Raw genomic sequence first — 21792 nt, 5'->3', positions numbered from 1 at the left:
AAGCTGGGCAGGTACTCCCAGGGCTCAACAGACCCAGTTCTGCACAAGAATTCCAAAGGCAGGCAGGATCATGTCCCTTAAGGCTTGGGAGTGCCTGTCCAGGGAAGCTGAGGAGAGCACACGCAGCTCCAGCCTGCCCACTCTCTCACCTCTTAAAACAAGCAGATGTCTGCTACTATGTAGCAGCACAAGTTGATAGGATCTACTTCATGGCCACAAATTTAGTTTAATTCAATGACACAAGGGCGATGTCTGTTTCCACCCTAAAGTGAGCTTTATTCCTTTTCGATTTTTCATTCATGTCTTTAAACAAGGAGAATGTAATGAACTCTGAAACTCTACATTCCTCACATACGGTGGCATGCAGCTCCCCAGTTTGTTTTTAAGATATATACAAAACATTAATTGTTCTTACCTTTGTTATAAGATAACCTGCCCAAGTTGCTGACCATTCTGCAAAGTTGTTACCTAATTTACTTAAGTAAATTGGTTTCTTCATCTTAGACCAGTTTACTGCTTTCTGATAGCTCTTGTATCTGCAATTTTAAAATGCAAATAGTGTAAACAGTTATTTTTTCCTTACACAAAAGAAAAAGACACCTTCTGCAATTAATCAAGTAGTATTCTGCCTGCAGTCCTACTTGGACTTCTGGAATTCTCTAAAGGTTTTATCATAAAGACAGAGACACAGACCATAGAATACACACATAATATAAACACAGTATGTATATTTGTACAGTATGTATATTTATGCATATTTATTTATGCATGTATATATGCAGTGTAGTCTATTTTATATATAGTGTAGTGTCTGTATGTATATGAAGCAGATGCCATTTTTATTTCTTGTTGCATTTCATATAAAATACCATGGAATATACACTGCAAGAATTTGTATGCATGTCCCTTCTGCTGTTTAAGTTAGTCTGGCAAAGTCATACAATTTCATAAATTTTCCAATTAATAGGGACTGGCTGAAAAAATAAAAGGTATAAAAACACAAAGACAGGGGCTCTTTGCTGGATTTTTCCCAATTTGTCAATGCCTTTCTTAAAATGTGGTATCCAAAACAGGATATGTTATTATAGGCAAGTCCTCACCAGCGCTGAACAGAGTGGAAAAGTTGCTTTCTTTTACTTTAATACGACACTCTTGTTAATACACTCCATATGCTATTAGGCATTTTTTTCAATAATATACTTCTGACACATGTACAACTTGCAATCCAGTATGACACCCTAGATTCTTTTCTGTAGCACTCCAATCTACCCAGTAATACCCAATTTGAGAGTATTATGCACAAAAGATAAGCTTAATTATTGCTAATCCGGATAAAAAAAATATTTTAGAGTTCTTTTTCAAAGAAATTATATTTAAAAACTATCACCTACCGTGTGTTTAGGTGAGGTTCCAATATTTCCTGAACATTCTCAGGAAATCTCCTCCAAAGCCTGGAACCTGAGCAATCAATTTTTGTCTCTCTACACTCATAGATGGATAACAATTCCTAAAAAAAAAACCCATGCTACATGTTAAAAAGCTAGTATTGTAAAAGACTAATTCACGTATTCATAATGGTCACAACCAATGACAAAGAAAACTAAAACTGAAAACCCCAGTGCAGAGGACCTCCACAGGGTCCTGTGCCACATTAAGTCCTTAACATCAGTGTTAGTATGATTTTCATTTCTATGAACACAATAGCACTGAAGGGGACTGTATCACTGACTTGAAAATTAACACTGATGGAAAGTATTACTCTACTGATAGGATGAAAGATCATGAGCATAACAGGACTGCAGTAGATACAAAGATACTTCAAGAATTTTCTTATCTTTTTCAAAATCCTTAAGTAGGGTGCAGCAGTATATTTGAACAACTTCAGCTCCCTGCCAGTGAAAGGGTTTTTTTTTTTGCTTGTTTGTTTGTTTTAAAACAGGAATACTTTAACTACTACATAGACCCATGAGAGCAAACAGATCAAGAAAAATTCTATCTAGCCCACATTCTGAAATTGCACACTGCAAACAGACCATAAAAGAAACCCTCTGTGCAGTCTAAAACAAGCAGTCTAAAAATATAAACAAATGCTAGCATTGTGAGAACAGGTTCACAACTAGATATTTTAAATTAGCTCTGTATTTTTAAAAAAAATGCATTCTGGAGGCAAGCTCGACAGCATGGAAGTAATACCAGGCACACTTGGTTAACAAAGTCAGCAACAAAGTACTACTGGTATTTACCAGAGGTCAAAGATCAAATTTGTTAAGGACATGAGAAACCTTCATGTTAGAACAAATGGTTTAGAAATTATCAGGCTCTTCAGTTCTCTCTCCACTAAATTCTGAAGCAAAAGATAGTTAAGAGATCACTCTCCATTTGAATCATGTTGTTATAAGTAACAAAATAAGAAGAAGGTATGTTTTCCTCTTAAAAGGTTTATGAGATCAAGTCTGTGGTTTTTAAATAGTCGTAACTTGACCTTGAATTTCAAAAGTCATAAAAAAATCTCAAGAACACATTACATCTGACACCAAAAACAAATCTACCATACACAGGATTTTCATTCGGAAATATTATTTTTTCCAACGACTCCTAGTTTTCCCTCCATATTCTGGCTCCTTATCAGCCATGTCTTCTCCCACCGTCCTGTTTCCCAGTCCAAGTCCCACCCCGACTAAGCTCCAAAACTGATTTCTACCCTTAGCCTAGATCTTGCCTGCATGTCTCCCTCTATTTCCCTTCTTAGCTTCCAGACCCAAGATCTGTGTCCAGTCAGTCCATATTCCTACAACACCCCAAGCTCCTTTTCCCAATCTACTTCTATGTACCTTAGTAAGTGAAATATTCTAAAGGATCTGAAATATTCTAAAAGGATGATTTTATGTAGGTGTCTGTGTGCATAGACACATACACATAAATGCTATAATAATTATATTATACGGATTCTGCTCTTCAGTGTAACAAAGAAATAATTCAGTAATGAAAAAAAGATGATGCAACTAACACATTCCCTTACCTGAATGGCGTATGCGGCAGAATCTTGAGCACGGACATTATCAGCATAAGCGAGGAATGCTCTGGTTAGTTCCATTAATAATCCAAAAGCAAAATTTGGATCTTCCACTCCAGTCTCAGAAATAAACAAGGAATAAATATCGTTAATACAGGCAGATTACCTGCTTAATTAAAATATTCACTCTTTCACATTTTTAATCTTGTTTTCAATGCCTTTAAATGAGAAAGGAGGCTAGGATTTTTATTACGGGTTTTCCTCGCTAACTACAGTTTTACGAACCATGGTTTTGAGTATATGCTTCAGATGGGGGAGGTACAGTCGGAAAATACCCCCCCATGGCTCCCATGACCCTGCTCATACCTCTCATCTCCCCCAACCTGCCCAGCCTTGCTGGTGCCCCTCACCTCCCACCTACAGGCCCTGCTTCCCCAGCCCTGCCGGTTTTGCCAACCACGGGAACTTTCAGTAACCTAACCCTTGTGGTTGGTGAGAGAAACCTGTATTATATACTCCAATTCATATTAGCATTCAAAAGGAGTAAATTCCCACTGGAAAATCCCAGTCAGAAGAGAAGACCCAAGAAGAGAGAGCATTGATTAGTCACTAGATGGTCATTCCCAAAACGTAGCAAGTATGGAAAAAATTGCTTACAAAGAAAGAAGGCTCAAACAGTATTTAAGATAATATTTTTCTGAGCAGCCTGCAGAGCAGTTGTTTAAGTTGTTTGCATCCACACAGTAGCCAGAGCTGAATTTCTGCATCCATAACCTTAAGTATTTTAAAGCCTAGAGCAAGAGTTAGCAAAATACAGCTGGATCCATCCTACCAAGGGATTTTATCTGGCTGCAGCAGGTCCCTTGGCCCCACCCAGCCCAGGCACAGGGGGCAGTCCAAGCCATGGCTCATGTAGCTGGTCCCACCACCCCTGGATGCACAGTGGGGCAGAAGTGGCTGGACTCACCTTCCCAGTAATGGCTCCTTCTGGCCACCACTGCCAGTGTCACCCTCACTGCTGGACCTGGCCCTGATGCCTGGGCACCCCAGGCCATCTGCCCTACACCAACCACCGGAAGTGCCAGATGGACTGGCAGGTGGTCAGGGTCACCACAGTGACCAACTTGGGGCCCCCACAGGGAGGGCGTGCTCAGCCAGGCACATGAGAAGAGGCCGTGGGTGGGCGGGTAGTGGTGTCTGGGAGCAGGACAGGCTGCTCACCACCCAGTGCCCCTTCCCATCAGCCCAGCAAAGCATGCCCTGCTTGTAGGGCTCCTGGGCCAGTCTCCATGGAGACCCTGACCACCTGCTCCATCTGATCACTTGGGGCATTTTGGTGAGCTGCTGCAGTGGGGATAGAGGTGGGAGTTGCTGACCCAGCCTGAAACAAATCTCATCAAACCTCCCTAAGTGACACTCCAACACAAAAAACTGCCCACCCCTGGCTTAGAGGGAGTCTCCGCATGCGCGCACACACACACACGTGTGCGCAAACAATCCATATTATTTTACTTCAGTTAAAATGTTCAAATAGTGATGTTCAAATATTTTATCCAGTAGTACCCTACTTAAGGAAATTTTTACAAAATGGAATCTTAGAGCTGAACCACATGATTCTAATTAAAGTTAAGCGGAACAGTTTAGCTATGTTACTGCGTGATAATCAGGGATTCCGGTTTTCTGTTTCCAATGGAAAAAACAGAGAAAAGCATGGATTTCCCCCTTTACCAGAGGAAAATGTAGATTTTTCATTTTAATGTGGATTTCATATTTTTGCAAAGAGCTCTCTGCAGGGTGGCAAAGTTCCAGCCTACAAGGGGCTGTGGGGAGCGGGAGGAGGGAAGTCAGGCAGGGGGCACCATGTGCATGTAAATGCACGTGGCTGCCAGGCAGCCTGGAGAGCAGCTCCTGCAGGTAAGTCTGGGGGGAAAGAGGGGATATTGAGGCCTCCATAGGGAGGGAGGGAGCTGGACAGGTGCGTGGGGCTTGGGGCCCAGGGCCAGTATGTGAGGCTGCAGGGCTCTGGCAGGGAGTGGGGTGGGTCTGCAGGTGAACTGTCTTGGGGGTGGGGAGGTAGGGCTGGCTCCACACTGCTGCACACACTCTCAGGGAGGCAGGTGTAGCAACCCATGACCCCTAGATCTTTACATGGGGCAGAGGCTGTCCACTGCAAGCTCGGGCTCCCCGTCCTGCTGCCCTCCTCAGGGGCCTCTGCAGCTCAACAGGTGCAACCTGGCATGGCAGGGCAGAGCAGGGCCACACGGGGAAGCTCATTGCTGCTCTGGGCTCAGGGGTCATAACCCTGTACCACTGCCTCCGCTACTGCCATGTGGGCAGAGGATGTCCTGCCAGGGCAGCGTGGAGTTTGCAGTAGCAAGCAGCTTCCCTGTACAGCCCCAGTCTGCCCTGTCGCGCCAGGTTGCACCTGCTGGGCTGTGAAGACCCCAAGGGAGGGCAGCAGGGTGGGGAGCCTAAGCCTGCAGCAGGCAGGGAGCTCGCAACAGGGTGCTGGGAGCCAGTCTGCGTGCTCTGCTCTGCTGCAGCAGTTGCCACCTCCCACAGGGGAGAGCCAGGGCTCAGGCACTGCTGCAGTGGGGAGGGGGATGTAGATCCAGGTCCCTGGCCTCATAGCCCTGGCAGCTAGAGGCCCCCTCCAGCAGGGCTGGGGGGGCATGAGGAAACAGCAGGACCAGGGGGTTGTGGGGGCAGGGGGAAAGTGAGTGGCACCAGCAGGCCACAGAGGGCTGCTGGGGGGGATTCAGGGGTACCAGCAGGACCCAGGGGGCGAGGTAAGGGACACCAGCAGGACCAGGGAGTTGTGGAACGCAGGAGTGAGGGGCACCAGCTGGGCGGGAGGAGGGGGGGTGAGGAGCAGCCGGGCTGGGGGCAGTGACTTAGAAATGAGGAACCTGGACCTGTATTCTGTGAGCTAATGGGGCAGAGGAAGCTATGATTTTCTCTGATAAAAAAACCCCAAATCAAATACCAAAATTTACAGCTATTTAGAATTTATTTTATTATAGAGATTGAGGCACTGGTAGGATTCCAAATTGCTTTAAAATTGTAAATATCTCAAGAAAACATTTTGTTCAGCTGACACCTAGATATATAATGGTCTTTCATTTTAATCATGGATTGTTGTTGTTTTAATCAGAGAATTTGCGATTTTTTTTTTATCAGGGAAAACCTAAATCCCTGATGATAATGCATAACTACATTCAGAGTCAGCATTACTATGAAACATGACCTACTGAAGGTCTAAAGTATTATTGAGATAAATTATATTCCTACATTATTTTACTATTCTGAAAGTATCTGAAGTTTTATTTTTCATTTAATTATACATTAGTCTCTCACAGGTACTCTCTACTTTAAATATTTTTATCAGAGCATTATGTGGAATCTTTAAGGATTACTATTGAAGAAAGGCCCTTACCTTTAATAATTACCTTCTTACAAAATCAAATGTTTTCAAGTTTAGGCCTTTCCACAACATTTTACTACTCAGTCTGATATACTCAGTTTAATATTTTTCTGACTGCAGATCTGGAAGTTCACAGCATGGTACTATAGAAACTTTGATGTAATTCTTCTTACCACAAATGTAAAGTTCTTTCCTTGCGTTTCACTTGTTGAAAAGTCCAGTCTACCTGGATCCACAGCACCCAGCTCACCTAAACATTCTCCACAAAGCAGTCGGGCTTGAGGGTTTGCATCTTGACAGCCAATTAAAAGCACAGTTACCAACTGGGAGATGATTGGCTCCACAGTTTCACTGTCTGTTACATATTTAGTCAACTTTTCCTAAAAAAAATTGAAAGAAATAGGAAGACAAATAATCATAAATACAGATGTAGCAAAGTTGATGTTAAGAACTTTATTACTGTAGTCCATTCTTCCATAAACTCCGTTTGTTATCATTCACTGCCTGTCCTGTTCTATTTGTGATCCGGTCTTCTAGCTTAATGATCAGATAGTCTTCCTGCACTGCTCACTCAGATAAGAATAAAAATAGAAATTCACAAAAGAATAAGGGATAAAAGATGTATTTTCAGTACATAATCTCTTTAGAGCAGTGATCATCTTTTCTTATCCATAAGAACTGAAAACAACCTCCTTTCTATAAAAACAAAAAATCGATCTGCGGGGGGCCAGATTACAGTGCAAATACTCAATGCCTTTCTTTTAAACTTGGTCCTGATTCATTAAATAAAGCAGGTATCGTTTCACACTACTTTTATTTTTGTTAAAATACTTCTTATCCATACCACTGCTGATAATTAGAAAAACAATCCAATAGCCCACTGCAAGACAAAGCTAATTTGACAGCAGCTTACTGATGCATCAGCACAGCAAAAAACAACTTAAGACTTCTTATCTATGCCCATCAATAGATAGCCATCTGATGTTGAATAGCTGAGCATGGGAAAAATGACTGGAATTAGGAACTATTCATGTGGAAATGCATACTTTCTTATCTGTGAATCAGTCTATAAACACACTTGTGTACAATGTGAAAGAGTTAGAAAACATGCCTTTGAGATTAAAAAAGAAACGGATCTCTTAAAATCACTCTTTCACTTAATCAAGCCAATGTTGAAAAGATAAAATGATTCATTTGCATGCCAGACATAAGTATCACTTATAATTTCCTTATATTAATCAATTTAAAAATGCTGACATAAGAGCAACAATGAAGTAGCCTTCATAACTGACTGTAAAACTAGCGGTAAAAAATTAAGCACGTCCAGAGCCTCCATTAAAATAAGGAGGGTCATCCTAAATTCTGTTCAGCAAGAATGAAAAATACTTGAATAAATTTCTGCTAAAGGAACAGATTGTATGAAAAAGGGTAATTTTCAGTACATCAAATCAGAGGACAGAGATATCATACAACACTTAAAACGGAGATGTGGTAATAGAAAAAGTATTTCTAAAAGAAACTACCGTTGCATGAAAATATTAAAATGCTGTAGAAAATTGCCTTGATGAATGAAATTTATACATCTTCTGCACACCAAACCAAAAAGTATTTAAGAAAACAGTGATTTTCATGAAAGTTACAGAATCTAACTGAAGAATAAAATGTCAAAGCATTATCCTAATCTATTATTAGGATAACATGCCTGAATAGTTTTATACTGTGACTCTTAGGAGTCTAGAAATGGAAAAACTAAAAATACTACTATAGCTGATTCTCTCTTTATGTATCTCAGTCTATTGGCTGGTCTTCTCCACTTGTTTCTGCTTTCTTGATTTGCCCATTGTACAGTTATCCTCCTCTCAGGTTTCCAACACAACCCCTGGACTTTACTTTTCTTGTCACCTTCTGTGGCCTTGCCATTCTTTCTCTTTTCATTCCTTTTAGGGCCCAAGTCTCTCAATATCCTTTATTTTTGCCCATTACTTCAATGGAGCTCCCCACTTCTTCATCCAGAGAAAATCATTTACTACTGTATTTGGTCCTATTTAAGAAATTTGCACTATAAAGCAAGTTGCAGACAACTTCATATTTGGTTTTATGAAACCTTTTTCTAAAGGTTCAATCTGAAATTCATGTTGGTTGATGATAGGTTTATTTAATAAAAGGTTGTTAAATGAGCAAATACTTTAATAAAGAATAAGAATAAGAGAGAGAGATGATTAGTTCTACCCAAGGACAACCTCCTTACAATTCTAGATTGACTTATCTCTTATAATGCGAAGTTCTCCTTAATAGAGGGTTAAACAAAGAAAAGAGACTGCTGATTCACAGCAAAAATGCTAAATTCAAGAAAAATTTGAAACCTCTCTTAAAAATTAAAAAGGGGAATAATTTAAGAGCTTACTATCTTACCCATTCTGAAAACAAGAGAAATCTTTACCGATATACTGAAGAGAGATTGAGAAGTCACTTCAACCTATCACACTTATAAGAAAACTGAAATCTCCCAGCATAAAATAATACAATACTGTTGACCCAGACACTACCCTGGTTTATGTTTAACTGCATTTATCAGTAACTTCATTTATTGTAGCAGCTTTAAATACCTGATTTCTGTATAAGGTTTCCTTCAAACTGGTAAGGGCATGAATACGAACATCTACATTCCCATGCTGAATAGCTCTCATTGATAGCTGCAGCATTGTTTGTAGGTCTGTGCTTTTGGAGGACTCCTGAAGCAAAATATATAGCATATGGCACAATTACTGTGTCACGAAAAACATAGTTTTAGTCTTATTTTTGTTCAATTCAGAACAATAACAAGTATACTGTCCATTTTGCCATTTATTTAAAAGTACTATTTAATTTATCAGCTCATTTCCCACAGCAAGCTGAAATTCTTTAAAAAAAGTACTACCAAGCCATTACAGTTTCTAATCCCTCTCAAAGCCCAGACGAAAAAATAAGCCTTTTGTAACGCACTTTAACAAGTTTCCCCCTCTCTCTCTGAGGGGAGAGAACAGTATAATTTCCATTCTAAAGATGGGCAAGAATCTTAACATGAGTTTCTGCAACATTTCACAGTGAATCAGTGGCACAGCTACTATAATCCACTAGTTTATTCTGCTTTCATTTTTGATCTATTCAATGCCCAATGTTCCACTTTAGCTAAAAAAGTACAGAGATGTACTTTAAATGTAGATGTACTTACATTTTTACCCTCTTGATCTGGTATGTTGTAAACATAAATTCTTCTCAAAGAGAAATGTTTGTTTACATTTCCAAGGAAAGCTAGGCTATTCAGAAGAAAACTTCCTGTTAAATTAAAACTAATGTTGTCTACGTCTCCTATATTGTTTTGAAAATCTCTACAATTATATTATCAACCTAAAACCCAATACTATATTCTTAGACCACACGTAAATTCTTTTGCTGCATAAAGGCATTAAAACTGTACCTTTCTATACTCCTGAAGGACTTTTTGAATTTCTTTCAGTTCAGGATGGTCAGGCAGAAAATAAATTTCATGTAGAAAATCTTGTACTGCATCTCTAATAATTTAATTTTTTTAAATAAATATTACAAAAAGAAATAATTGAAAGAAATTTTTACAAGACCATCATAAAACAGTAACAGAACATAGTATCAATAGAAGAATGAAAGCTAAAGAAACAGTGCAAAACACATTCAATATGCTTACAATAAGTTTGCATTTAAATTAGAAGACAGTTTTTTTTTTTTACAACAAATTACTTCTTTTGCTACTAGACTGAAATGACAGTGGTTCTCTCCTCCCTACCCCCCACCTTCCCAGTTCAAGCTTGACTTGGTGTCTAAGATCAGCGCTATCCAATTGGCAGCCTGTAGGTCCCGGTAGACACTTTTCTCGCTGCCACAGGGTGTGAGAGGGGTCAGGGGGTCTGTGTACCATCTGTGCAGAAAGAGGGGTGGGGGGGAGGGCTGCACAGAACCAGAGGCCACACTGTGGAGGGAGCCTGTGCCATCAGCAGAGGGCCATATGCCACTTCAGGCCACACAACAGGGTGGGGGATCCTGCCCTGCAGTGTACAGGCAACCCCTGCTTAACACTCTTAATTGGTTCCAGGAAAACCGAGCATTAAGCAGAACCACGCTAAACGAAACCCATTTCCCAATAGGGTTTAATGTATATAGAAATAATCGGTTACTTCTTCTTGCCGTAGTTTCTCATCATCGCTGCTGCCTCTCCCCACCCCTCCACCTGCCTGCTAGTCGCTCCAGCCCCATATGCCAGCCCATGCACTGTGCTCCTGCTGGCTCTGGCACCATGGGGCCCTGCACTAATGCTTCTCCCCGCCGCTGCTTCTCCCCATCCCCTGCCTGCCAGCTGCTTCGGTACCATGTGCCAGCCTGGACCCCGTGCTCCTGCTGCTCCACCTTTCACCCCTGCTGGTACTGACAGGGGCCCCGCACTCATGGTTCTTGCTGCCGCTGCTTCTTCCCACCCCCCCACCTGCCAGCTGCTCTGTCACCATGTGCCACCCCAGGAACCCTGCTCCTGCTGGCCTGCCCTAGGCCCCTGCTGGCCCTGGCCCTGTGGCACCAGTGCGGGACCTGAGCTCATGCCCACTCGCTGCCACTCATCGCTTCTTGCTGCTGCTGCTTCTCTGTGTGCTACAGTGAAGCTGGCTCAGCACTAAGTGAAATGAGGTATGAATTTTAAATGAGCGCTATAGCAAAATAGCACTAAATGAAACTGCATTAAGCAGGGGCTGCCTGTATAGCCTGCACGATGTGCAACCCAGGAGCCGCATACAGGTATAACATGTGGCCATCAGAAGCTGGAAAGCTACATCTGAGACCATGTCTATATGGCCTCTGAAACAAACCCAAGACCCCTGCTGAAAAAAAAGTCTCATCCATTTATGTGCTTGAACCCACAGATTAGGCATTGCAGGTGGCTTGAGAAAGGGCTACAGCTATATTGAGCACAAACCTCAAGTGCCCCACTCAGGTTCTCTAGACAAGAGCCTTTTGTAGACAAATTATTAAAGGACATATAAAACAGTGAAACTGTAGCATGCTACCTGTATTAACTACCAGCTCACCTAAACAGCTGAAAGGCAGAATAAGCAAGAAATAAAATTTGGCAATTGTGATTCCTCAAAAGCAGTTTGAAAGTTCATTGGAAGTAAAAGGAATCTTCCACAATGTGTAGCCTAATTTTTAATACACTTTCATAATACAAACAAAATCCAACACCTCTTCCTGACCCCAGGAATACTGCTTGCCTAACTTCAAAGTCCTTCTGCAAAGTATGCAGGTATTGGAACTTTTATAAAAGAACTCTCCGCTACAAAACATTTTTTCACCATTATTAGGCAACTTTAATGTAGTTACCACTATCATCCTTGAGATAAAGCCCATACCATCAACCCATTTGCCAAATATGTTCAGCCAAAATACCTGTTTTCAACTATGAGAAAATAAAATACAGCTGCAGTTTCCTTCGGCTGAATATGTATAAGTGGCAGCAAAGCTACTATCACATGGCTGAGCAGGGAACCAAGGTAAGCATGGTCCAGGCATCGAACAAAACAGTCCCACGCTCTAAATGAGAAGGAAAAACAACAAGCACATAAATATTCTCTTCTTTATATCGATATTAAGTGTCCAATGACAAGTATGCACATTTAATATTTGACATTATTTCAGTATTGTGACTTATAGGTATATATTAGAATAAATATCAAGCTCAGAAGCAGATTTTGCAAATAAGTCATAATGTCAATTCACCTGCAGCATAACTCTGGAAAGTCATCCTTGTATCGTAAGCCTGTTCTCAGTGTAGTCATCATCTTCACTCTCACTGCACTGATATGTTTGGGACCCATAAGCTTCATTAAAGACATCAGACTGTTTAAAGCCTGAAGAAAAAAAGAAAGACTCCCTTGAATGAAGTAGGCATTTGGTAAAAAAGCAAAATAAATAAATTCAAAAGAAGTTAATATTTATCTATTGTTTTCTCCTGTAAGTGGCTTTACTTATTAAAAATATTTATTTAAAACTTGTAGTAGAAACTTAAAAAAATTCTCATTTTCTTTAAAACAATTAAAACATTTTCTTTGGCTAACAGTATTTGTATGCAATAGTTTTGCTCAGCTGCAGTAGCAGTAGCAAAGCCACTGCAGAAAAAGGCTCTTTGACCTGTAAAAGACTTCAGTGACACATTCATATTATAGCATTTTACTGAAATAACAGTGAAGGAGGGGAAGCCATTATACAGAGAAATTGTACCTGGATTTGAAATCCAGTTATTCAAGTTACTCAGCTAATTATCAATAACTAACACCCATTGCTGCCTTGCTTGCCTCAAGCTCCTGTAATGGTTTTACCTTTAAATCTTCAAAAATCTGCAGCCGTATTCTCCTGTTTCTTGCTTAAAAGAAAGTCATCGTCACCCTGATGTTAACACTTACCATACTAGAAACTCTTATCGCTGAAGAGAAGCTTTACTGTTGTCATCTTTCTAGAAACATATGACTTCAAAGACAATATTACATATAAAGGTTACTTTGTCCTACTGCTTTTAGGACAGGAAATGAGAACACCGGCTGAAGTTTAAAAAAACCCTCATCTCTTTCCACTGAGTACTGCTTGTTAAGTTTCTAGAAATTCATTGAAGAAAGATATTTAGAAGTGTTCTGCTGCGACCAACCTTTTTAGCAGGCTTGCCAGAAATTAGCTCTAAACCCTCCCCAGGGATGGAAACAAATGTTGTCTTTGTGCCGCCATAAAAATGTTTATGGTGGCACAAAGGCCAAGCAAGCAGAGGTCCATAACTCCTTGTCACACCACATATGCCCCAGACATGTGGCTGTGACATAGGTAGTACTAATTTGTATCGCCCCATTGCAGTAGAAGTCCGTTTGGTTTTTGATACGAAAGTGTGGTCAGCTTGGAGCTGCCTGTACTCTCCAGCCACCCTGGGATGGCACTGCTGGTTCCCCTGCACCCTGGGAATTCTCATTCCTAGGGCGCACAGGATTGGTCCCTTAAAGCCCTGGAGCACCAGCCCATTTGGGATTCTTCAGGAGCCGATCAACACTGTAGTGTGTTCCAGCTTCAGACCAACAGCTCTGGGACAGCACTAGAGTGTGCAAACTCAGGCTAGTGTGGTCTCCAGAGCACGTCTGGGGAACATGCTGCCCGCTGTCCTACAAAAATCAATGGGTAGAACAGGCAACTTGTGTTTTGCCAATGAAGTGGATCCACTATACTGTGACACATCCCAGCTCAGCTGATCCACTTCAGTTGGCATATAGGCTACAAATAGATATTGCCACTCTGATTCCCTTCTTCCGCCCAACCTGATGCTCTGCTTTCTGCTCCCTAATCTGTACTCCCAGCCCTCTCCACCTCTACTTTATGTTTCCTGCCCTTTGCAGCCACTAAAGCTCAGGTGGAAGCAATGCCCACCTAAACTAAAAGGAAAACTAAGAACAGACAGAGCCATGGCATTATGAAGAAAAGACCACCTCAATTTGAAATCTACATTATGAAAGTAGAAAGCACTTGGAGATCATGTTCTTTCAGCATGCTGGGAAAAGCTCCTTGTCTCTTACATTTGCATACAAGGAAACCTTATTAAACAGACCGTCAAATCATGAAACTGCTGCCAAAAGATACATGTGTTTAGGATTGGAGACCAGGTATGAAGTTGATTGATAACTATAAAACACATGACCCAGATTAAGAAAACATATGAATGGGAACATTTTGGCCGCTTTAAAAAAAACAACAAAAAATGAGCAGATGTTCCCTCCACAGGAAACTGGCACCAGGCGTAGAGGTACTGCAATATCAGGCCAGAACCAGGAGAGCCAGAGGCAGCCCTGACACCCTCCCTTCAGTGCCAAAAATTCTTGATCTTAGCCAAAAGGCTGAGATGCTGATGGAAACCTACCACAAAAATAGGTTAGCACAGTCCATCTGAAAAAGACAAATTCTTATTCAGAATTGCACACACTTTCCTTCAGCACCAACTCTTTTTCAAGTCATGGTGAACCACTACACTGAATACATTTGTACTTCCTCTTCACTCCCACAGCTGAGCTGTGCCTTTCTTTCCCATTTACAATGATTCCTGTTTCTTCACCAGCCTTAAATGCCTGGCAAACATCATCAAACAGAGCACAAACAGTTCAACCAAAATCCCTCTGTTGCCTCCTCACTCAGCCTGTCACGTTTGATTAGTGTCTGGGCCGAGCCCTCCGTGAAGTGGAGGTGGACTAGACTGCCCTGTGCCTTATCTGCATAAAAAAATCTGGGGGACTCATGACAAGAACACGTAGTTCCAGTCATGCAGCTGTCTAATTAACACTTGGATCCTTCATGGGGGATATCTGGAGTTTACACACATACTAAGCAGTGCTAAGTTGTGGGGTCACCAAGGCTTGAAATGCTGTCAACTCCATTGGGGCCCTGCCAAATGAACTATATGGTAAATCATGAGACTTTTAGCTTTGGACAAATATCATGAAGTTTTACTATATATAAAGTAAGCACAAAAGTGCTGCTTAAAAGTGTTTATGGAGTAACTGTACTAATATTTACAGCCGTTTCAAGAAAGGTAAAATGTGTCAAATCTGGATGAACTAAATCTATGAGTACCTGCACGTTTAATTTAAGGTAAATGTTTTCAAATCTGCCCCTTATTTCCCTGTGCTTAGGAAGAGCAAAGTCTGACGATAATGAGGAGGGGAAGGGGCAGAAAGCAACCTGGCCCCTGAGATTCATTTTCCCTGCTCTAGCAGTGGGAAGGGGACAAATTAAAGGCAAACCTCCAATAATTAGATTTTATACCTGGAAAATTATAACAGACTTATAAATTTTCTACATATAGAATCTAATTACTGGGAGGTTACCTTATACTTAAGGTTCTTATATTCAAGTAAATAAGATAAATATGGTATCTGCCAGAAAGGGCTCCTTGGAAAAAAACAAAACAAAAAAACTTGACTCACTTCTTATGGCTAAAAGGCATTCTCTCAACGCTGGATTCTTTAAACTTTGCCATGAACTTGAATGTTCAAATCAAGACACCAATTTTAATTTCTGCAAGCAGTCCAAGTAATCTATTGTGTAGCCTGAAAGCAACCATTGCTAGTCCCCTTTTTCTTTAAATCCAACTGATGTTCACTTACCATTTTCTTATCTTCAATGCCAACACTGGAGCTCAGCAACTGCATGTTAAAGAAGGCCAGTATGCCCAGCAATTTAGGCTGTAGATAATCAGCCTGAAAAGGTTAAAAATATCATCTCACCACTGAGTCACTCTAAAATATTTAGAAATAGCAGTTCATTAACAGCCCCTAGTTTAATCATGTAATAACAATATTTTGAGTTTTACATTTTGCCTGAGTGTACATCACAGAAAGATGCCTCATTGGAAACACACCTTAACAGTATATAGACTTTGGGAAAGATATTGGGAAAATATCATAACAGACAAGTCATTCTGTTAAATGGATGTTTCTTTGGCAGCTTGATTTCTTAAATTATATTCATGTTTTCTCACCATATTATAGAAGTTCTATTATAGTGCCTGAAGAATACTATAATCTAAAGGAATTTTTGAAGTGTGGTCAGTCATTTCATCCAGGAAGAGCAGACATCAACTGCTGTAACTTCCTTAACCTGATGAAGGGTTTTTGGACCCGAAAGCTTGCTTAAAAATTGTTCTCCAACTATTTAGTTGGTCTAATAAAAGATATGAGATTCACCCAAAAAACCTTGTCTGCCTATGTCCTAAGACTAACATGGCTACAACCTGTACCTCAGCATACTCTGCATTTCCCAACTTAACCTTGAGACTGAGAAGGAAGTTCATTCCATGAAAAAACCTGGATACGTGTTTTTCCTTACCATTAATTCAGGTGATGTTATGTCTCTGGGTCCTTGATATGGATCATCATGAGATGCAAATGAAGCCAATATTGACAAACCATTGAACACTTGCTGATAGTGCTCTCCCATACGTAGTAATAGTTCATTATGCAATCCCTGGTAGTCCTGTCTCAGCAGACTGCCCAGTTCTATCTCTGTTTCATTCTATAAACCAATACAAATGGGGGTAAAATTATTTTCATTTTACAATACTTATGTTCCAGAACAGTGGGTTTCAACCTGGTGATAACTGTGAAAGCCTGGCTGGCCCTACACATGAAAATTAAATGACCAAATTAAAATAACAGTGCATCTTGCACAAGAATGCAAGACTGTGACTGGGACCATGCAAAATGAAGCAATCCCAACTGATTTAATCTCTTGTGCTAGTTGCAGAAATATCCAACGTTTTATTATGCTAAACCATTCATAAAAATAACTGCATATCCCTACATGACTGTATCCTCCTTGTTAACACATCGTCCCTTGATCAAGGCATACTTCTTAGAACAGGCATTCAATGCCTGTTTGGGGTTTTGTAAATGTCTCCATAGACCACCTCTGGTTCATAATATTTTGGGTTCTGCCCCACTGTTAAAAAAATCTACCCAAAACAAGGTCCTGTAAATCACTGCCCTACGGTATCCCATTCAGTCAATCAAGACCCATCCCATCTGACTGAAGTATAAGCTCCGGACAGATCAAAAGCTTACAAAAACAAGTTTCACAACTGGATGATCAAAACAGGATCCAAACAGTTAGCAATTGTAATATGATGGTCCCTCCCTACCTGCTTTATTCAGAGACTTTAATCAACCAACTATCAAGGAGGAATGCTTTGAAGTTACGCAATTAAATGGTGTATGAACAAAACAGAGTTGTTGGCAAAGTGTGTACTTCAGGAGACAGAGAAATCACTACAACATTGTAACCTGCACCCAGCTGATCAGTCCCTCTGAAGGATCCACTCCCAATGACTGCTGCAAAGACTGACGCTGCTTCCTGCCTGCATTAGTGAGAGACACTTTTACAGGTAACATATACTAGGACTTTTTTGATAACTCATTTAATGAATAATGGAAGGAAGGAGTTTTTCCGTCATTTAGTTTTATAGCTTGTTTGTGGTATAGTTATTAAAGCCTTCCTGTCATTAATCAAATGAGGTGTGGTGTCAATCCTGAACTGCACTGGATTTGAATCCCACTTTTGACTGCAACACCCAAGGTATGTGGCACTTTTCTAATGGCTCTGTGCCTAAATTTTAAAAATGGTGGCAGTGAAACTTCAACTGGTCAATGTGCAGTGACTAATGGCATTGCTGCCCACTGATGTCAGCATCAACAGGACTAGAGATGCACTGGGTGTAGGGGGTATAGACAGCAGGTAAACAAGTATGTGGCCAAAAAACTTTTAAAAAAATACTTTTTAAAAAAGGGGTAAGTAAACTTTTCAGAACACGGGCCAGGATGACACAGCTCAGGTCAGAGGCACCTGCTAGGATTCATCTATTGAAACTATTTCTCCCTGCCACAGCATAGGGAAAGCTCTTTATCTGCAAGAGTAAGGTTGGCAAATGAACGTTACCCTGAGGTAGTGAAGTGCTCTCTCCAGCTCATCCTTCGTACAAGAACAGACCAAATGAGAGAAGATGTACTTAAAGTTGTTGATTAAAATTTCTCTGCGGTTTACATTCAGCTGTCTTGCTATGGTTCGAATAAGCTCAGAAGCTGCAGGACTTGCTTTGGCTGCAAGGTCAGGAAGTAGAACTTGCAGGGTCCGCTGGCAAATTAAAAGAACAACACTTACTAGAAAAAAAGATATTTCCCTTTTTCCCCCTTTTTGCCTGTATAAAAGTATAACTTCATGCTTATTACTCTGAATTAAGATGGACTAATCAATGGTGAGTCCACAAAAATACTGAAGAGGAGGAAATTCTCAAGTCATGAAAAAAAAACTGGAAAAATCATTTCCTACTGTAGTGCGAGCCAACTTTTTGGCAGATGTTAGCCCCGCACCTTCCCTGCATGTCACCTTGATCCTCTCCCTTCTTCTCCCTGCCCTATATGATCTTCTGCTCCTTACCTTTTTAGCTACTATGCTGCTTGGCCCCCCTTCCTGATCCGCTGTGTGCCACAAAGGTTGCTCATGCTAGTTGTGGCATGGATGCTATAAGTTGGCCACCCCTGTCTAGTGGTGCTTTAAAATAAGAAATTCTAGAAGAAATGAATCTATCTAGATGGTGATATACTGAAGAGTTCTGTCTAGTTAATCTCTTCACAAAAGATACACCTGGGACACTTTTCATCTTGCTATGCCCCAGAACTGTTGCTCACTTCCAACACACAAGATGACATTTATAGACAATTAAGTGGTACATATGAAACTACTTTTATCTTAATCTATCCAGGACATCTTATCTAAGTTATGACAGCAGAAAAAAAAAATCACTTCAAAGCAGAAGGATTTTGATTCAATACTTATTCCATTTAATATCTATAGCCAGTAAGTGTTCTGAGCAAATGTGTACTCCACTCAGATCCATGAATGGCATACCTCCCTTCATATGCCGAACTGCCACTGTTGCTAACCTTCCTCAGCACCCTGACTAAAAAATTTCCATCCTCCCTTTAGCTGTCATCAGAAGCAATTCTAAGTGATCCCAATTACAGTTACCCAATTAGAAGAGGAAGAGGCTGAAAAACAAAAAATCCAGAGGTCTAAGAATCAGTAGAAAACAGCTGACTAAAGTATATACAACCCCACAAGTACACAAGCATCAGAAGTAAAAGGAACTATCAACTCACAGACAAAAAGCGATTGAGGTCCGGAAAATCAAATACATTGGCAATTTCAGATAGTGTGTTCAAGGCAACTTCTCTGTGATGAATAGCCTCTTGCTTTTGCAGCTCACTACTTTGGCATGGAGTATCAGAAATTGCTATCACTTGGCTGGAGTGCAAGGATTCCACTAGAAACTAAAGCAATAAGTAATATATTTCTATATTAGCTTCCCACCTCTAGAAGTAACATCAAACAGAGATCTACCACCATGCCCTTAACAAGAAGTCATTGACTTCCCGTTCTTCTAAAGGGTCTCTTTTGTCTTATACCATTCTAATATCAAGTCAGGAGACCCCCTTTGTCTTTAAAATATGACAATATATAATACTTGCTCCTTAAGGCATTGCTCTTTTTTCCCCTTGCTCCTTAAGGCATCGCTCTTTTTTCCCCTCACCTGACAAATAGGCTTCTTGTATTGACTGAAGAAAGCTTGCAGCTTTATAGATTTGGCTGCTGCTAGTGCCCTAATTTCTGTATATGCTGCTCCAGCCACAGATGCAGATTTGGATAGCAAGCAGTGCAACAAGTGCAAAAGTGCAAATGGCACCAAATCCCCTTTTGCTGCCCTTAGAAAAAGAAACAGAAAATTATTATTACACAGTTGGCACAAGATGCTACTTATAACACTGGGGGAGGGGAAAGCTTCCAACAAGTTTCAGTACTATGCAGGGTGCCCTTATAAATGCAATTTTTCAATATATTTAGAAAATAAAACACTATGTAATAGACATTTTTTTAAAGAGCAGGTAAATTTAACAGACGAGAACCACACTGGAACCTCACATGAAATCTCTACTAAAGTCACTAAGACTAAGTACAGACACAAGATCACCTTGGGTGGATCTGACTGCAAGACTGGGTTTTGAAAAGTTTTATTCTGGCATCTATGCTTGTGAAAGATACATCTCTGAACTGTAAACCAAAAATATCCAACAATGAGCAACGTATAACATACAGCTAAAAATACCTTCCAATATCCCCTGTTGTGAGAATCAGTGTATCCTTCAAGTCATTATTTCTTGATATTTTAGCATTTGTATAGGCTTCTTTTATTCTTGAAACAAAAAGCTGGAACAATAAATTTGAAAAGAACAAGACATTTAACATTAGTTAAACAAGCTGTTTTTTAAATGGAAAATTCAAACCTCTTAAAAAAGCCCCTACACCAAACACATACACACATACAAGCAAGGTTAAGTAGATGTGATATCTTTTATTAGACCAACTAAAGAGTTGGAAAACATTTCTTGGCAAGCTTTCAGGTACAGACAACCTTCTTCAGGCTCTGGGAGACTCTGCCACTGTTATGAGGTCTCCCGAAGTAGAAAAGCAGCTAAAGTAAATAAGAAGTCTGGGGAATGGAAATTTGGAAAACAAAGGGTAGAGTCTGGGGTGGGGAGAGGGAAAGGAATGACAGTGGTCAGCTAAAGGCAGGTTACCTGGCATGTTAGATGTCAGGCAGATTGTGATGTGTCACAAATCCAAAGTCTATATAGCCTGCATATGTCCTTAGACCAACACAGCTACAACCAACAACCCCCCAAACACACACACACACACACACATGTGGACAAGTTCACCTCTTTTATGAAACCTTCCTCAGAATCCAAGGATTCTAATATGTTCCGGATATGGTCACTGAAAGCCACTCTTACATCTTTGTCTGGATCTTCCATTAGATTTAAGAGAGATGCAACAAAAATCCTGACATCTGATTCTTCATCTTTAAAATCCAGATGTTTGCAAAGATGAGGTATATTTTCTATAAATGCTAATAGAAAGAAAGGGGTTGGGAAGGTAGGAGAATCTATGTTTAGAGTTTAATGTTTTTAAGAACTTACAGTGATGTAACAGGATCAAGCAAAATAATGCTACATTTCATGAACCTATTTGTTAATACAAAAAATATTTTCAAACAATATGCTTCTTTATCATTTAGATTTATAGCAAATATTAGATTCACAAACAGCAACAAACTAAACATTATATATATTTTCTTACCTTAACTGTGATTAACTTAATATCTAAAATTGATATTTTCTATAATTTAAACATAAAATCCCACGCACTGCTAGTTATACATAAAAGGAATACTACATGGAAATGACTCAAGAAAAGCCTTACTAGCAAGTGACTCAGCATATGCAAGTGAGTGTTAAAAAAAAAAGTCAGGTACCTAATTTAACTGAACTGGGTACTCTGCTTTCCAGAAGATTAAGAAATGGCTTGAAGACAAAGGTTTTCACTGAACGTGCATCTTCGTGAGTGGAGCACACATTAAGGCTGCTACATAAAATATCATATTTGACATGCTCAGTATCAGGTTCTGTTAAATAAGGTATTAATTTAAATGTGCCAGAAAGACAGCAAGCTAATTTCCCAGTGATGCTCGCACAAGCTTTCTTGACTAACTCAGATTCATCTTTTACTTGGTTTCTAGAACAAAAGGCAAAAAAAAAACCAAAAAAACCACTTTTAGTACTTCACTCAGTCATTTGTATTTTTTATATTCTACATTCCATAATACTTTCAAAATATTCAGTGTGAGGCTTTCTATAAATCACAGCTCTTTAAAAATAGCTTCTAG

At 40.1% G+C, this 21792-nt stretch overlaps 1 protein-coding gene across 3 annotated transcripts in view; it reads right to left on the bottom strand.

Moving 5' to 3' along the window:
* Window positions 1-21792, bottom strand: part of ATR (ATR serine/threonine kinase) — a 78562-nt gene that overhangs the window by 38868 nt on the left and 17902 nt on the right. The window contains exons 10-25 of one of the 3 annotated variants that reach the window (XM_019532977.1): window positions 21382-21641; window positions 20786-20976; window positions 20173-20273; window positions 19600-19771; window positions 19169-19339; window positions 17949-18143; window positions 16344-16529; window positions 15623-15715; window positions 12213-12343; window positions 11883-12026; window positions 9895-9988; window positions 9044-9169; window positions 6611-6817; window positions 3020-3133; window positions 1392-1507; window positions 416-536 (exon numbers count right to left, since the gene is read on the bottom strand). In XM_019532977.1, coding sequence (XP_019388522.1) covers window positions 416-536; window positions 1392-1507; window positions 3020-3133; window positions 6611-6817; window positions 9044-9169; window positions 9895-9988; window positions 11883-12026; window positions 12213-12343; window positions 15623-15715; window positions 16344-16529; window positions 17949-18143; window positions 19169-19339; window positions 19600-19771; window positions 20173-20273; window positions 20786-20976; window positions 21382-21641 — 2422 coding nt within the window. The remainder of the gene's footprint in view (window positions 1-415; window positions 537-1391; window positions 1508-3019; window positions 3134-6610; window positions 6818-9043; window positions 9170-9894; window positions 9989-11882; window positions 12027-12212; window positions 12344-15622; window positions 15716-16343; window positions 16530-17948; window positions 18144-19168; window positions 19340-19599; window positions 19772-20172; window positions 20274-20785; window positions 20977-21381; window positions 21642-21792) is intronic. The other 2 variants (XM_019532978.1, XM_019532981.1) reach the window with 2 other exon arrangements.

Source organism: Crocodylus porosus, unplaced genomic scaffold (genome assembly GCF_001723895.1).
Source record: "Crocodylus porosus isolate Cpor-Errol unplaced genomic scaffold, CroPor_comp1, whole genome shotgun sequence".
Classification (NCBI taxonomy): domain Eukaryota; kingdom Metazoa; phylum Chordata; order Crocodylia; family Crocodylidae; genus Crocodylus; species Crocodylus porosus.
This window is presented reverse-complemented; position numbering and strand designations above follow the sequence as displayed.